Source organism: Peromyscus californicus, unplaced genomic scaffold (assembly GCF_007827085.1).
Source record: "Peromyscus californicus insignis strain IS unplaced genomic scaffold, ASM782708v3 Scaffold_4__1_contigs__length_199733344, whole genome shotgun sequence".
Lineage (NCBI taxonomy): Eukaryota > Metazoa > Chordata > Mammalia > Rodentia > Cricetidae > Peromyscus > Peromyscus californicus.
The window spans coordinates 22,359,293-22,377,694 of NW_026294562.1; the positions used below are offsets into that span (position 1 = coordinate 22,359,293).

At 38.8% G+C, this 18,402-nt stretch overlaps 1 protein-coding gene and 1 pseudogene across 1 annotated transcript in view; one reads left to right on the forward strand and one right to left on the reverse strand.

The window, feature by feature from the left end:
- Window positions 1–1,496: 1,496 nt before the first annotated feature.
- Window positions 1,497–3,849, reverse strand: LOC128095196 (cytochrome P450 2C37-like; annotated as a pseudogene).
- A 4,741-nt stretch (window positions 3,850–8,590) lies between these two features.
- Window positions 8,591–18,402, forward strand: part of LOC128095198 (cytochrome P450 2C70-like) — a 35,187-nt gene continuing 25,375 nt past the window's right edge. Inside the window, exon 1 of the mRNA XM_052713989.1 lies at window positions 8,591–8,758. Coding sequence (XP_052569949.1) covers window positions 8,591–8,758 — 168 coding nt within the window. The remainder of the gene's footprint in view (window positions 8,759–18,402) is intronic.

Here is an 18,402-nt window from a genome sequence, read left to right on the forward strand (position 1 = left end):
GTATATAGTTTTTCTATGCTAGTTAAAACTTGTGCTTTTTATTTAGACAAAGGGGGAAATGTGTTATATTTTGTGTTCTGACAAATAAAGTTTGCTTGGAGTCAGAGGGCAAAGCTAGCCACTAGTAGGCCCTAGAGGTCTGGGGGTCTGTACAGAGAAGAACAGGAATTGATAAGTTGGGGTAGAGACAGGATCTTGGCCCTTTTAGACTGGAGGAATGGAAGAGGAAGGAAGAGTCTGTTTGCTCTCCTGCTTCTCTGATCTTTCTGGTTTTACTGAGATATCTGACTCCTGGTTTTTATTGATAACATTTAATTAGATTTATGTTTCAGGTCACATATTTAGACAGTTTTTCAGGGGCCATTTTACAAATGCCATTCTTACCTCTGCATTTGTTAACTGTATAAAATAATACTAACATCCAGATATATTTTAACTAATTATAAACTAATATAGTTAATAGTGTACTAAATCAGTCATATGTTGTATTATATGTCAGTCTTAACTTACTTATATTTCTTTTATGTTAAATTAATTAAAAATCATAGTCTAATGTTTTATTTACTATGCATGTATTGCACTAGGTACTTTGTACCTTCTTGGACTTTGCATATTTATATAAAAACATTAGCATCGATCTAGTAAACTACATAGTTATTTGTGGATTTCTTTCAAGATTCCAGGTCCCTGAGTCTTCTCAAAAAAAATGTACAATCAGAGAATAATAATTCAGTAATGAGTCACAGGTTATAATTTCATGGCTTGTTCACACATTTAAATGTCTTATGAGCTTCCTGTTTGTCCAGAAACCTAACTCATTCTTTATATCTTTTTATGGAGATCACAGCATTTATTTTTCCCAACTGTCTCCCATTACTAGGCTACAATAATTAAGTATCAAATAAAGGACAATTCTTTTTATTTTATATTAATTCTAATTTCTGCATTGACAGTTAAAATCTCAGAAGAGATTGACCATGTGACTGACAGACACAGAGCCCCTGCATGCAGGACAGCAGCCAAATGCCCTACACATATGCTGTATCGCCTGAGAGATGCATTGTTGCTGTCCCCATGAATATGGCCTATATATCATCTCAGACATTCAGTTCAGAAGATACCATGTTCCAAACATGAGAAGTACTTTATCTGTACTCTTTGTTAGGCATTTTAGATTATCAACAACCACAGCAGTATGATGACAGGTGGCCTAACATCCACGAGTATGGACCAATCATAACTATACAACCCAACCCCTGATGACATGCTTTTTTCCTTCTTTTTCACTGACACTTTCTTAAATGTCATAGCACTTGGACTCTCAAAAACATTTTACCACATTGGTAGCTCTGTTTGGTTCTTGCTCTTTTGCACTTTTACAATCTTCTGTTCATTTCCATGTTTTCTAATAAGCTTCATTTTTATTGTCTTACAATACGGATACCATAAATTATTTGACAGTCTTGTTATTTTCTATTTTCTGTATATAGAAAATTCTAATTCCTTGATGGTGTCATGCGTACACCTGCACTTACCACTGGAATTTTTTTTAATAGTTCCTCCACAAGCAACCATGCTTCTTCTTGAACATAGTCCTCAATACTTCTTTTCCACATGCCCAAATTCTGAAAAGTCATGAGCGAGAAGCACCTTATTTCTTTCCGTGCATTTCTATTGCTAAAAGCAATGCCTAAAAAATTGGAACATATGCTAGGGAGTAGGTCTGAGACACAGAAGAAGGAGCAGACTGGTGGCAGATATAGAGTCCCCAAACTATGCCCGAAGAGAAAGCATAGCCTCTGCCTTCCACACTCCAGCTCTTTATGCATACTTCCCAGTAAACACATATGCATGTGCATACTTACCCAAGTCTTTAGAAACCTTATAAAAAACTGGGAGCCTTCCTCTTCCAGCAAATTCCTTCTCATGTTCAAGGAGAGCTTCTTTTATTGAATTTTAGCCATGAAACATCACAGTGGATTGCATGCTCAAATACAGAGTGAACACAGGGCCATAAGCTTTAGAGAACTGGAATGAAAATAGAAAACACAAATAGTAAAAATGTCACTCTAGTTTCCATAGAGTCAACCTATTTAGACTTGTAATAGTATTGTTTTATAATATTTTTATCCAGAAAACCTAAGTTTGAAGTCTGTATGTATATCTCACATTATGATGATTATCACATATAGATATCCTACCATGTGCCAGGCAATAGAGCAGGCAGTTGACACACTAAAGCCAAAGAACCACCATACTATAATATTCAACAGGTAACTTTGTCTTATTTCACAAAGAAACTGATATAAAAATTCCATACTCATTTCTAGGGTTCTACTGCAAATGAATAAAACCTCAAAATCCATACTATGCTTATTCATTATTTGATTACTGCACATCTTTCTCATACCAACTACATATTGAAATAGATATCAATAGTCAGATGACTGCTATAGACCAAGCTGTGAAACACTTCCTGTTGAAACTCAAAAGGCTGTAATGAAGAGTAGAAATCTAAAATCTTGGGTCACCACAAGTGTTCCAACGCAGTTCTCATCTATTGTTACAAAATTATAGAGGGTGGCATCATAGGAGCTGCACCACAGCATGCAGCATCTGTAGAAAAAAACGCATTCTCACCATGCAGCATTCTTGGCTCGAAGCACAGGCTTTGTATGGAATCAAGGGAGATTGTGAAACTACAGTATAAGCTAAGATACACTGTTTATGTCATCTATTTCTTGTGTGAGCCCATGCCCATTGATTTTATTTCAAATCAGGATCCAATTAATTCTTCAGAGTAAAGCATGAATGAATAATTGAGGAACAATCCATATCTAAAATTATGACTCATTGAATGAAATAGTCCTCTTTCTTCACTATCAGCCACAATAATAGAAAATAAGTATGAAATCAGGATTTGAAGAAGTAGACAAAACTTTGAATTCTATGATTATGTTATAAAATGCAATGACCTAAATGTTTTTCAACCTGAAACCTTTCTCCTTACTAATTCCCAGAGTAGGACAAGAGGCAAATGGCAGGAAAGTCATAAACCTTTACTGATTTTGACTTTACACTCAATTTTAAAAACATTTTCTCTAGTACTAACATTTCTGTGAAAGCAGCATAACTTATATCTCCTCTTTTTCTTTTTTAAAATTTTTATTGTTAAATTTTTCTATTCATTTTACATACCTACCACAGATCCCTTTCCTCCCTCTTTCTCCCCGCAGCCTTCTCCCCAACCCATCCCTCATTCCCACCTCCTCCAAGGCAAAGTCTCCCATGGGGAGTCAGTAAAGCCTGGTATATTCAGTTGAGGCACGTCCACACCCCTCCTCCCTGCACCAAGGCTGCACAAGGTGTCACACCATAGGCACTGGGCTCCAAAACGCCTGCTCATGCACCAGAGATGGATCCCGATCCCATAGTCGGGGGGGGGGCCCTAAATAGTTCAAACTAAACAACTGTCTTGCATACCCAGAAAGCCTAGTCCAGTCCCATGGGGGCTCCATAGCTATTGGTCCACAATTCATGGGTTTCCACTAGTTTGGCTGGCTGTCTCTGTATGTTTTCTCATTATGATCTCGATATCCCTTGCTTATAGAATCCCTCCTTTCTCTCATTGATTTGACTCCTTTTGCAAAGTACTAGAGGAGCATAAAGCTACTTGCTTTGGTAAAGGATTGGTGGATATTTTTTACATCTATATGGAGGATATTACCAATAATTTGGAGAGGAGTAGACCCAGGAGGTAGCTTCTCTCTTCCAGAGCTCTGTCTCCAGTGTGAGAGGAGAAGCAGATAGATAGGTCAGAATGAGCAGGAAGACCATGACTGGATCCATGGTGACCCTTATGATGGACACAGATGTGATCAGATAGCACAGATGTTTTTAATGCAGGTGCAGAATTGACCTCTTGTACTTTGGGGCCTGATTGACTAATCAGCTAAGCACTGTTTAATCTCTCTTCCAAATATGCTTTGTCCCAATGATAAGATAATTCAAGTTCTTTAACCTTGTCCTTTTTTATAGGGTGCCCTGTAGTGATTTTGGCTTAATTTTACTGAGTTATGACCAAATATTGGTGATAAATATTTAACAAAGGTATTGATGTTTTGAATGTCTTTCTTTGAAAATAGTGAATTTTTAAAAAGCATTTCATTTTGAGAGTGTAGTGTAAATATATCATTTTCCACTTTTCTTTTCTCATGCAAAAGCTTCCATATTTATATTTTCTTGTTATCTTTCTAGTCCATGTCCTCTTTTGTTTTTAATTGTTTTTGTATACATACTATATATATGTTTATGGATTTAAATATATATATATTGTTTACATCATATATATGTATGCATATTTCTAAAGATACAAATACAGCCTGTTAAATCTGTATAATATTGATTATGTTCTCAGGACTGACTGTTTCAAATTGGATAACTAATTGTTGTTTTCTTCCTTATGGAAACCTATTTCCCATCTGTCACCATACATTAATTATTATTATTTGCTTGTCATGGGTTGAGGTCTCCTTAGGATTCCACATCCATATACACCTCTCTATTTCTATTGCCCCTCAGATTTTTGGGTAAGATTTTATGGCTGTACTTTCTGACATTCCTAGGAGAAATAATCACGTGTTAACTTTTTGATAAATGAAGATTCTTCATATCTATTTATTCTAAGTTTATTGTCAAGTAGGAATTAATATTTATGGATATTTTGTGTATCTTATAATACGTGCTTGTTGAATAAAGTCTTACTGTGTTCCTTAGGCTGGTCTCAAAGTCATAACTCTTCTTGTGCTTCCTTCCATGGCTAGATATATATGCACACAAGACCATATGCATATTTAATGGATTTTTAAAATAGTTCTTGCTAAATTAAAACTTTGGACACATGTTCTCAAGAATGGAAGCATTAAAAGTCCATAATATGTGCTTTGAGCAACATAACTAAGACAAAATACCTTATATTAGTCTCAAAATTTTTTTTTTGTTTTTTTTTTTGAGACAGGGTTTCTCTGTGTAGCTTTGCGCCTTTCCTGGGACTCACTTGGTAGTCCAGGCTGGCCTCAAACTCACAGAGATTCGCCTGGCTCTGCCTCCCGAGTGCTGGGATTAAAGGCGTGCGCCACCACCGCCCGGCTCAAAATTTTTAATAAGAATAAAACATTAAGTTGTTACTTAGAGAAAGCTATATGGATTTTTCCACTGTGGAATTCAAAGATGGAAAATCTAGGCTATTCTTTTTGTTGTTGTTATTTATTTATTTACTATTGGGGACAGTGTAACAGAAGGTCTGCCAGTGTCCCACAGCTCTTAGCTAGAATAACTGAGAAATCAGTCTTGTGGCTGCAGGTACTCCCTCTGACTTTCACACAGCTTTGCATGTATTAGATTTCTCTACATCTCATCAGTTTAGAAGTGAGCCTGGCTCAGCATCACAGAGCAGAAGTCCTATCTGCAAGCACCTGAGGAAGTGTAATTGGCAGTCTTTGAATCTTTTCAAGAGACATTACCTCTGTTCTTTTTTATTCTGTTATTATTTATAAACAGTTGGTGCACAATAATGAGTATTTGTTAAATGTGGAGTAGTTGCCAAGACTATAATAGAGCATGGGTGCTAGTTAAAATCTTAGTATGAAAGGACCAAAGTGTGAAGAATTGAATGGGTAGAGAAAAGCATTGAAGGGACTCGAATACCAGAAGCATGACATTTATTATTTAAGTGGTAATGGCATTGCGCAAGCAAAGGCTCCTTCTCTAAAGAAGTTATGCTTGTTATAATTAAGCAGCTTCTCATAAACTTCTTCAGTATGAGAAACTGTCTTATTGATACATATAAACATTACATTTTATTAGTGATTCCTAAAGTGGTTCTGTCAATTTTCACTCTTTCATTTATTTACAATTGATCTTTACTTAGTTTGCTTACTTCTTTACTGAGGCAAAATTATTCCACTTTGTGGATGAGAACCTGGACAGTTGTAGAGAACTGTAGAACCTGACAAAAGTAGAGATTGCAGAAGGTAGGTAGAGTGGGGCTTGAGGCTACTCTACTTGAGCCTCACCTCTTTCCCTGCACAGAAACATCCCATTTAATTGTATCAATGAATTCTTCAGTTCAATATTGAATGTACTCAATGACAGTCAAAATAAACAAGAATCTAGTAAATAACGTCATAATTTTTGTTACATGGGTTTCAGAACAGTTTGCTTTATGTAATCAATTAGTGAATCAAACTCTTGGTTATCTCCACTATCTACAGCACAATAATCACTAATTTATTATTGACTCATATTACTCCAAAATCCCCCAAATTCAGGGGATATGCTTTTAAGAAAACCAAGTCTCCTATTCCTGGTAGCTTTCAATTAGTAGTAGCTCTTTAGCTAGGGGTGAGACATTGTGATCACATTCATCCAACACGTACTTGCTGGCATTTTGTCTGGCTTGAACCTCCACATGTCTTGTGCTTGCTGTTACAACTGTTTGAGTTCATGTATGCTGTTACAAGTTTTGTCTGGAAAGCGCTTTTTCCTTGTATTCATTCATGATGCCTGGCTCTTACAGCATTCTGGCTCTAGATCTGCAGTGATTCCTGAGTCTTGGAATGTGATGATGTGGAAAAAATTGTCCCATTTAGTACTGAGCACTCTGCAGGCTCTTATTTTCTGCATCTTGAATAACTGTGCATCTTGGTGTTAATAGTAATTTAATGTATTGTAAAAAGATAAAGCCAACATGTACCATTAGTATTCAGTTAAGTACTATGTTCTTTTAAAGTAATAGTGGTTGACTCTCCCCTAGCATCTATAACCTATATAGCTATAGCTTCTCAGTCCTGATAACAGTTTCAGTTATGGGTTTAGTCTTGTGGCTAGACCTTAAATCCACTCAGAAAGCGGTTGGTAACTCCCACTATATTCATGTCACTATAGCACTGGTACCCTTGTCTTGTCATATTGTTTGTCAAAGGGTTCACAGCTGGAGAAGACTGGTGACCACAATTCTCTTCCATTAGTGTGTATAGCATCTTCCACGTCTATGAAATTTAGCCAGTACAGATAAATTTCCCACATCATAAAAGTGCATAAAAAGAGTTTAAATGAGATGCTCTAAATTGTGATAACAATGTCCCTAGTGGACAGTAAGGCTATCAAATAAAAAGCTTCATGCCAGGCACAAGTAAGGTGCCTGTGAGGTCCAATAGACACCTTTTCTCACTCCACAGGTCAGTGAAGGGATGTGAGAATTCTGCCAATTTCTAAGTATATCTATCCTAGTTATACATTCTGGGACTGAGGAAATAATGACTCACTGGACCTACTTGGAGTCAGACCACAGCCAATTCTCCTCTTCTAATCTTATAATGAGGGCTTTGGTTCAATTTTCTTCAACTTGAGTTATGTGAATGCCAGAGAGAAGATTTTCTTCCAGGGCACACTTAGAAAACTTTTGACTGTTTATGCTCATATGGAGCCAGACAATATTATCACTAAGTTCATTGTTATCCTTCACCATATTCTGAGATGTTAGATATTGGTTAGTTTTTTCATGGAGCTCATCCCTATCCTTTGTCAGTTTACCCAGAGACGCTAAGAACAACCAACCAAGCAGTGGTATTTTCCTTATTTTCCCCAAACAGTTAAAAGTTTATTGTATAGCATCACCAAATACATTTCCACTCATTGTTGGTGAATCAGTATAATCAAATGCAGTTAGCTCCTTAAATTTGGAATATAGTTCACATTGTGGGCTTTCAATATTCTCCAAACTTCCAGGAAAGGCTTCAGTAACTAGAGAGGCTTCAGTAATTTTAGGTGTTGGAAAATTGGAAAGCCTATTTCAGATACTTAAGAGACTCTCTTTATACTTCCGTTTCTCTAGAACCACTTCTGGTACCAAAATCTGTATTAGTCAGGGTTCTCTAGAGTAACAGAACTTATAGAATGAACCTCCCTATCATTATAGAAAGGAGATTTATTAGCATTATTGGCTGTAAACAGAAAGTAAAGTAATCCAGTAGTTGCTCAGTCTCAGCTGGATGTCTCAGCTGGTCTTCAGTATATGCTTGAATCCTGAAGAAGTAGGCTCTAATGCCAGTGAAGGAGTAGACTTGCTAGCAGGGTGAGGACAAGCAGACAAAGAGCATAAGGTTTCTTATGTATGCTTCCAGCATTAGGTGTGGCTCAAATTAAAGATGTGTGTTTTTCAGACTCAAGATCTTGATTAGAAGTGGATCTTCCTACATCAAATTAATAAAAAATACCTCACTTGTGTGTCCTCCATTTCTGGGTTTTAGTTAATTCTAGATTTACTCAAGTTGACAAACAAAAGTAGTCATTGTAGATAGGATTTAACTTTATTGTTAAATTATAGTCATATTACACTCTGAAGAAGGGAGGATTATGTTGAAATGGCAAATACATAGAAAAATAATGTCAGGAATTGGGAAGTTTTGTTTATACAGACCAATGTTTACTGAAGATAAAGAGGTCTCATCCAAATACTTTATTACTTTCCAGCTGCATTTATAGACTCTTGGAGTGGAAGCTTTCCAGTGCATTTGTTCAAAGTGTGCCAATGACTCTCTTCATAATCTTGGGGATTTGCCTTTCTTGTTTGAGTCTTCTTTTCCTATGGAATCAGCACCATGGCAAAGGGAAGCTCCCACCTGGACCCACTCCTTTTCCAGTTGTTGGAAATATTTTGCAAATGGATATTAAAAATATCATCAAGTCTCTGAACATGGTAAATGTGATTAGCTTCCTTTCAGGGGTTTTCAATGAGTGAATGATACATTACTAGTGTTATGATTTGTGACCCCTGTGAAAGACCATAGACTCAATTCATTATATTGAAAAAATGTGCTGATTACCAAGTAGCAGGATGATAGCTTTAAAGCTGAATCCCAGGCATGTCGTGATGAGGGGTATAAGGGTTTTTTTTTTTTTAAGGCAAAACCACAAAAAGACTTTCAATATCTGTGTAAGCAAGCAAAAACTGCTCTGTTTTGCCAAATTGAGAGGTTAATGAGACTCAAAACAATCTCTGAATATCTGTGTAAGAAAGTTACAGAAACCAAAAAGCAATTAGTCATATCATAACAAGTAGATGGTTATGGCTGTGTATTTCTTGGTGGGGGCTTAGTCAGTTATGGTTACTGGGAGCTTATCTTTCAGGAACTGGAGTCAGGGACAAACAGCTAGTAGGTCCCTACCATAAAATGGAGTTTCTTTAGCTATTAGAGTCTCCAGTGGCACTAGATCATATGAATCATATCACTCATTCACACTTATATAGGGCTAAAGGTTTATATTTTAATGTGTTGAATTTTTTATATATGTGCTTAGCCAGTTTGTGATGAAAGAGCCTATGGTAACATTAATAATAACAGGAGAGGATTTTAGTCCATTACATTCCCCACTGGCTCTAGGAAAATGAGTTAGGAAATTTAATTTTAGGGCCCCTGATATATATAGTGTTTGACATTGACATTTACAAATGATGTGTAAAAATAGGATGTGTAAAGTGGAGAGGCAGAGAAAATAAACTTTTGTTTTACCCAGGTAAAATTTGGTGGTCATGAAGTAATCTATTTAATCAGATCCAAGCCCCCTTCTTGAGTAACCTTTTTGTACGTTTTTGTTACTCCCCAATTTTAAGAAGTACCTGTAATAAGCAGCATGAACTTTGGATTACTAATAGGCACCACAGACAGTCATTTGTCTCTTTTGACAGTGACAGGGAAATTGTTTCTTTGGTAGAAGGGAACTAGTTTCCTATGGACCTAAATTTCCAGCCCTTTGTGGAGATGAGCAACAACATACCCTGTAGCTAGAGTTTTCCTGCCTGGCCCACAGTCAGGATAAATCTCTGCCACCCGCCAGTCCCACAGCACTCAGACCCGACCAAGTAAACACAGAGACTTATATTGGTTTCAAACTGTATGGCCGTGGCAGGCTTCTTGCTAACTGTTCTTACAGCTTAAATTAATCCATTTCTATTAATCTATACCTTGCCACGTGGCTTGTGGCTTACCGGTACTTTACATCTTCCTTATCCTGATGGCGGCTGGCAGTGTCTCTCCGACTCAGCCTTCCACTTCCCAGCTCTATTCTCCTCCTTGTCCTGCCTATCCTTCCTGCCTGGCCACTGACCAATCAGTGATTTATTTATTGACCAATCAGCAACACATTTGACATACAGACCATCCCACAGCACTTCCCCTTTTCTTTTCTTAAAAAGGAAGGTTTTAACCTTTACACATCTCCAAAGTCAGCTTGGTATATTTGGGAATTTGGGCGTAGCTTCTCTTACTACTTCCTGCTGGAGGGGGGCGCTGTATCTTATGGGGAAACAAAGAATATTTTAGGATTATGGAGTAGTTCATGAGGGTGTATCATCTGAGCCAGTTGCCTTGAAACGGTTCTGGATGTTGGATCATCTGGGCCATGGTGTCATCTGAGACCTTTCAGGTGGTCTTGGCTGGTCAAACCAGATGTGTCTTAATCTGGAACAAATCCATAGCCTCTGGCTTTCTGTGGAAACAAAAGCAGAGTCTCCTTTCCAAAGTAACATATCCTTATATCCAAATTTTGAAGTCAAGGTACCTTTAAAATATACATTTTGGCATAACTCAACATCTTTTACAATCAAATGATTTTCTGCAGTTAAAAATCCCAAAGACAACACAATCCAGATTCTCTGTGTAATATTCATCTTCACATGGCTTATTTTTTATATTAATTTTACTGTCTCTTTAAAGACTTTATTTTTTAAAACTATGTATTTGTTTCTATACTGTATATATCACCTTTTTTTGTCTCTTTAAGCCTACGTATATTTTACATACATTTTAAACTATTACATCTGAATCTGTCTTATTGTGAATCTATTGCCTTAAACTGCAGCAGCTGTGGCTGCTGGCTCCGCCCACCTCAGCTTCCCAACATGGCGGCGGTATGCTTACCGCCAGCTCTGGGAGCCATCGTGGGTCTATGCTTTTATCCAAGCAGCATGTAGCCCAGAAACCTCTTTTTTTTTTGTTTTGTACTAGCAAAGGCTAAATCCACCAAGCAGCTTAATGTGCCACTTGCAGAGGCCTCATTCCCACCATACCGTAGGTCGAGCGCACACGCTAGGAACCCACACACCAGGAACCCGCCAGTAGCTCAAACCAGCAGCTGCCGCTCATTTGAGAGAGACAATTAGGAACTGTTTTTAGCTCCGTTTTAGAATCTTTTTTCTCAGTTTTTAGGTGGAAACTCTTGCCACCACGTTGGACGCCATTTGTAGCTGGAGTTTTCCTGCCTGGCCCACAGTCAGGATAAATCTCTGCCACCCGCCAGTCCCACAGCACTCAGACCCGACCAAGTAAACACAGAGACTTATATTGGTTTCAAACTGTATGGCCGTGGCAGGCTTCTTGCTAACTGTTCTTACAGCTTAAATTAATCCATTTCTATTAATCTATACCTTGCCACGTGGCTTGTGGCTTACCGGTACTTTACATCTTCCTTATCCTGATGGCGGCTGGCAGTGTCTCTCCGACTCAGCCTTCCACTTCCCAGCTTTATTCTCCTCCTTGTCCCGCCTATCCTTCCTGCCTGGCCACGGGCCAATCAGTGATTTATTTATTGACCAATCAGCAACACATTTGACATATAGACCATCCCACAGCAATACCCTTTTCAGTAATTGCTTCTCAGCTGAAATTAGGACATTATTGTCAGGGCCTGGGAAGACTCAAATCCTGGTTAAAGGCTGGGACAGGGCAGGGTACATCTGACTTGCCCAAGTTCTGTTTGAACACCTGGAGCTAGTGTAGCTTTCCCAAGTCTGGAATGCTGGCCCGATGCTGGGGCTCAAGCAGGCAGGAAATTTCAGCAGAAGCATCTGGGTTACATTGGTTTTCAGCAAGTTTAGGACTTGCTGATTCCAGAGAACCTCCTGAAGTTGATGTGTTTGGAGCAGTTTGCAGTCTTTAGTAGACTGGAAATCTGCTGAGACAAATACAGACTGTGGATATTGACTTTATCTTGGGTGCACATTTGAAACTTCCAGGCATGTGGTCCTGGTAATTGGGGGCATGAAAGAAGTCCCAAGATCATGGGGAAGACCATGTTTCCTGCCACAAAGATAATGGACTAAACCTCTGGACCTATAATCCAGCCCCAATGAAATGTTTTTCTTTATAAGAGAGGCTATGATCATGGTGTCTCTACAGCAATAAAACCCTAACTAAGACAGAAGTTAGTACCAGGAGTGGAACATTGTTGTTCTGACCATGTTCTTGTTTGGAGGAATTTGGTCTTTGGAACTTGGGGTTAGGAAAGCAGTGGAGTGCTTTAAGCACTGCTTAATGGGCCATATTAGTAGGAGCATGGAAGACAGTGGTACTAAGGGTGACTTGAACTGTGGGGGTCTTGATCAAGAAGTTTTAGAGGATAAAAATGTAAGTATGTTGCCTAGTGATGCTGTGATATTTTGATGAAGAATGTGGCCATTTTTTGCCCTTGTCTGAAGAGTCTGCCTGAGGCTAAAGTGAAGAGATTTGGATTAATTCTGTTGGCAGAGGAAATCTGAAAATAGCCTAACATTGACTCAGTCACGTGGTTACTAATGTTCACTCTTATGAAGATTTATAATGAAAAGTATTAAGCTGAAGAAATAAAAAATATAAAATGTGCAGATTGAGGATCAAAGAGGCACCAGGAAGTGCAAAAGCACTAAGTCCTGTGTTCAAGGAGATAATAGATTAAGAAATGGAACAAAGGAAATGGTGACCTCAGGGCAAGACCCCACACAGCTAAGCTTCTAACTTGTGAAAAGGAATTAAAGAACAGCTTAGGTCCAAGCATGCCAATGAATGCCTTTAATCCCACTACTCAGAAGGCAGAGGCTGGCAGATCTCTAAATCTGAGGCCAGACTGGTTTACCATCAAGTTACAGGACAGCAATCTTTGGCACTGAAGAAAATGATCAAAATCAGGAAGTTGGTGCAGATGTAATTGAACAAGCAGGCTGTGTTCCAGCCCCAGCAAGCAGCAAACCTTGGCAGCTTCGGTCATGTGATTCTGGCTTTAGAGTTAAGGATAGAAGAGAGGAGTTATGGAATTTCCCTCCACAACTAAGGAAAGCTGCTGATGCCGGCATATGTCAGGGGTGTCCCTGCATGGAGGCGTGCATTGTGGTAAGCTGTGAAGGTGAAGCCTGGATTACCTTAGAGACCCTAAAATTTTGGAGATGCCAGTCATGAGATCCTTCCTGAGAAAAGCTGCTAATGGAGAGGAACCAGCCCAAGAAAAACAAGTGTGTTGCACTCAACAAATCTGAAATGAGTTGGAGATCTGAAGAATGCTTTGACGTCAGACATGGAGATTCAGTGTTTGGAGTTTTCTCAGCTCGTTTTCAGTCTTGCTTTGGTCCATTATTTCCTCACTATGCCCCCTTCCTTACATTTTGGAAAGGTAATGTATATCTTGTGCCATTATATGTGGAAAGTATGTGATCTGCATTTTGATTTTGATTTTACAGGGGATTATAGTTAAGAGATTAGAGGAATCTTAAGAGAGACTTTGAATTTTGGGCTTTTAAACAGGGCTAAGACTGTTATTGACTATGTGGACTTTTGAAGTTGAACTGAATGCATTTCTGAATTGTGGTATGGCTACAAGCCTACGCAGGCCACGGAGTCGAATGTGGTGGTTTGATTAGGAATGACCCCCATTGACTCATGTGTTTGAATTCTTGGACCAAATGGCACTATTAGGAAGTATGGCCTTGTTGGAGTAGCTGTAGCCTTGTTGGAGGAAATGTATCACCATGGAGGCAGGCTTTGAGATCATATATGCTCAAGCTATGCCTGCTATTTTATAAATCTCCTTTTGCTGCCTATGGATCAAGTTATAGAACTCTTAGCTCCTTCTCCAACACATGTCTTCCTGCATACTGCCATGCTTCCTGCCATGATGATAATAGACTAAACCTCTGAAACTGTAAGCCAGCCTTAATTAAATGTTTTCCTTTATAAGACTTGCTGTGATTATAGTGTCCCTTCACACAATAAAACCCTAACTAACTAAGACAGGTAGAGACACTTAGGCTGTTGACTAACACAACAGAAGTACTTATCTGGAATCCATTTGACATGCTACAGGTGGATCTAAATTGTGACTTCCCAAAGTTTACATGAATTTTTAAAGTTTACAAAAGTGATATCTGTAGATGTAACCAACTGTCTTATTAAATAAGAAACACAGAGACGATTCAGAGAAGAAAGCCAAGAGGTCAGAACTAAGAGCCTTACCCTTCCTGCTTCAGCCAAGAGAGCTCTCCAAAAAAGGAGCTACTTCCTGTGTGTTTGTCTTTATAAAGACTTTCGGTTCTGCCTTCTCATTGGTTGTAAACCCATGCCTTGTCACTGCCTGTCTGTAAAGACTTCCAGGTCTTCTATGGTTGGGATTGAGATTAAAGGCATGTATCTCCAATGCTGGCTGTATCCTTTTACACACAGAGATCTACCTAGCTCTGTCTACCAAGTGCTGGGATTAAAGGCGTGCCCCACCACCGCCACGCTCTTGCTATGGCTCTAATAGCTCTGACCCCCGGGCAACTTTATTTATTAACATACAATTAAAATCACATTTCAGTACAAATAAAATACCACCATAGATATCAGCATTATTGTTCTTTGCAATCTGTATTGAAATCTGCTTTGTAAAAGAAAAAAGCAGCTAACATTTGTCTGTAAGCAGTTGGAATGTCTCATGCCTGTCAGTCATATTAAAAGCTTGAGCTTGGGACCCAAAAGTATTTTGGAGGTTAAAATCATGAACATTCTTTCCTCTGTCCAAAGGATTGGATGCATATAGATTGAACAGAGATGTTTTAAGCACAATAAGAAATTGGTTTGTTTAATCATTTGTCTTGAAACATAGGTGGTTATTACTGAGAGCAGTCATTGAAAAACAGGATTTTGAAAAAAGGGAATAGTAAAAGTTGCATTGAAGCCTATTTTGTTGCTTTATCTCTTTTAGTGTGAAGCCTGTCAGAAAAGTAAAATGCATGAGTTTGCCATTTTTTAGGAGGAGACCTAATTTAGGAGACCTAAATCTCAAGAAGGAAGGCCTGGTTTTTATGCATTCGATGGCCTGAATAGACAGCTGGAGTCATAGGAGAGAGGGAAGTTGGGTGCTTGCTGCTGTTAAACAGATAAAGCTACATCCATCAACATCATCAGAGAACTGAGAAGGATAAGTTTGAGCAGGGAGTTTAATACAAATGTCCTCTGTATCAATTAAAATGACAGTGACTTACCTAGATGGTTACCATAGGTTTCTCTATGGTGGTTTTGGGGGCAGACGTCATTGATCTTTGGCAGCCATGCAGGATACCATTAATTTTGTCATTGCCACACAAGGGAGACATATCAGTAACAAATAAATTTTCCATTGGTTATAACAAAATTTTCCTATGTGGGTGGTAGACACTATCTGGACCCTTTATCCAGTACATATAACAGCTTTCCCATTGTTGCATAGGTAGGTGCACTCAATCCTTATTCTTAGTTTTTACCTTTTATACCACAGTTTCCCTCAGAACCTCGAGGCCTTAAGGTTTAATTAATTGATTATGGCTCATTTGCATACAACCAGGCGGGAGGAGTGCCTGGATATTGAGGTGAAGGTCCGATGACCTTGCTTGTCTTCCTCATTTTGAAGGAGCATTAACTTTTAAGAGTTTCATCTCGGATTATTTTAAGCAGGTGTATCTGGAATTGCCGTTGAGATTTTAGTCAGAGGGTTTTGTTTTATTTGATAATCAGTTATGTGTCTGCAGATGGAGGCAGATAAGTGAAAAGCTTAATAAATTTTTATATTATAATGTCATTAAGTTGGAGAATGATATAATTATCTGTAACATAGAGGCCATAAAACAGAAAACTATTAAAAACCAGACGTCTACAGGAACTCAGAAAATGTTGACATCATTGTTTTTGTTTTCTTTGTGGATTTTAAACTATATTCAATAAGTTTTCAAGTCTTAATTTACAGAAAGTTTATATTTTAGATGTTTTAAAGCACATAGCATTTTTTCCTTGGGCTGTTTTGTTCTTATTTTTGCCCTAGAGTCAGATGGCCTTCTGACTTAGGACAGAGATATTGGAGGAAATTTTTAAGCAAATATCTTTGGACTGTGAGAGGTTAGGTATTACATAACTCCAGAGCAAGCTTTTTAATATCATAGATCAGTGTAAAACAATATTTCAATATTATCCATACTGGAAAGAAACATGAATCCTTGCAAAACTGAATTTAGTGATCATCAAGGGAGAGACCAGAGAGAGCAGAGAACAAAGAAGGTTTAGAGATAAAACATTCTGGGCACAGGCCAGCTGTAAATGCAGAGAGCAGTAGGTGATGGAAAAGGAAGCCTATGGCGCACTCTAGGACTGTGTGCTGGGGGACCCACATTGTCACAGCCTGGTGGCATGGGGATTGGCAACAGCCAGAGCTCCATGGTCAGAGAGAGGAGCCAGCTAGGAGATAGAGGAAGCAGGGAAAAGACATTCTTCAGAAGCAAAGTCAGGGAAAATTATTGCAAACAAGTGGGCATAGGGAGCAGGCTGTAGCAAGCCAGTGTGTGTGTGTGTGTGTGTGTGTGTGTGTGTGTGTGTGTGAGAGAGAGAGAGAGAGAGAGAGAGAGAGAGAGAGAGAGAGAGAGAGAGAGAGAGAGAGAGAGAGAGAGAGAGAACTCCATGGGGAGAGCTAGAATGGAGGCAATCAAGAGCAGTCTGCCTTTTGGAAATCCTGGAAATGTAGCATACAGCTCAGAGTTGATTGGGCTGTGTTCAGTCTGTCATCTCTGCAACAAACTTGAAAACATAAATATAACAGAAAAGATAACAGCATGAAAAGACAATACAACAGTGAAATCAGGGAGACCAAATAAACTCCGTCATGGGGTAGCCACCTTCATTCACATACCAAAACCAGAAGAACAGGAGGGAATCACCTCTGTTATAGACACTGGGCCTATGATTATGTCCAATCTCACCTTTCTCTCTCCAAATGTCTGGACTCCAAAAAAGAACAGAACAATTCACTTAGATGCCAGAGCTTCAGAATCATGTTACCTGGAAAATTTTACTTTTGTTTTTCTTTCAGTTCGCAAATGTAGGGTAATTGAAATCTAGGCTCCCGGGGGCCTATTAAGCCCACCTTTGACTTGCTTCCTCTGCGACCTATCCCCTATTAGCAGCCTTTAATTTGTGGCAGCCTTGTAGTCTGGGCTTCAGGACACATGTCTACCAGGGCCTCTCCCAAACCCAAGGCCTTAAGTCTAGTGTCTCCTAAGGATCTTGCTGGGGCACTCAAATGTTGTGGAGTTTGTGACCCCTGGAAAAAGACCATAGACTCAATCCAAGTATAATTGAAAGATTTATCAATTAGCTGCTAGAAGGACAATAACTATAAAGTTGAATTTCAGGCATGCTGTGAAGGAGGGGATAAGGATTTTCTTAAATATAAAAACTGCAAGGTCTTTAATATCTATGCATGCAAGCAAAAACTGGTCTCTTCTGCCAAGTTAAAAGGTTAAGGTGACTCAAAACAATATTTAGGTATCCAAGTAAGGAAGTTACAATCCCCCCAAAAGCAGTTAGTCATATCATAACAAATAATATGGTCACAATTTCTGGGTGAGGGGGTATTCACTGAGTCAGGGTTCCTGGGAACTTACCTTTTCAGGGACTGGCGTGAGAGACAAATGACTAGTGGGTACCAAGATGGATTCCTAGCATAAAATGGAATTTCTTTCCCCACTACACTTAGTACTAAATAATATGTGCTCCTAAATTCCATTCAGATGTTACCAGGGGCCAAGAAGAAAAGCTTGACACTTGGAGTTTCAACTGATTAGTTTTGATCACTTGTCTTAAAAGAAGTGTAGGTATAGAAGTTAACAGTATGACAAGGAAAGGTATTTTAATATTACTGTAGCCAGTCTGACAGAGAGAGATCCAGGAGCTTTCTTTGGGTTGACAGTTTTGAGGTTTTTTCCAGGTAAAAAAGAACAAAGTCAGGCTTGAGGGGTTTTAACATCACAGTGCTACTTATCAGTGTTGAGGAAATTTCTGGTTCCTGAGGGTTCTCATGCTGGGAAAATTGACTTCATTTTTTTTTTGTCTAAGAAGTTGCTAAACTGCTCAGGGGCAATCTCCTGGGATTCTGGGTGGGGTACTGTGGCTGCCACGATGTGGCCACTCTTGTTTAGGGGTATACTCTTCATAGAGTGAGCTGTCTGCAGAGAACTGCTGTTCCTGGTGGTTTAGGATAATAACTAGAGGCTTCCAGGGTCACTGTAGAGGCTCTGTAACAGAACCTCTTGAG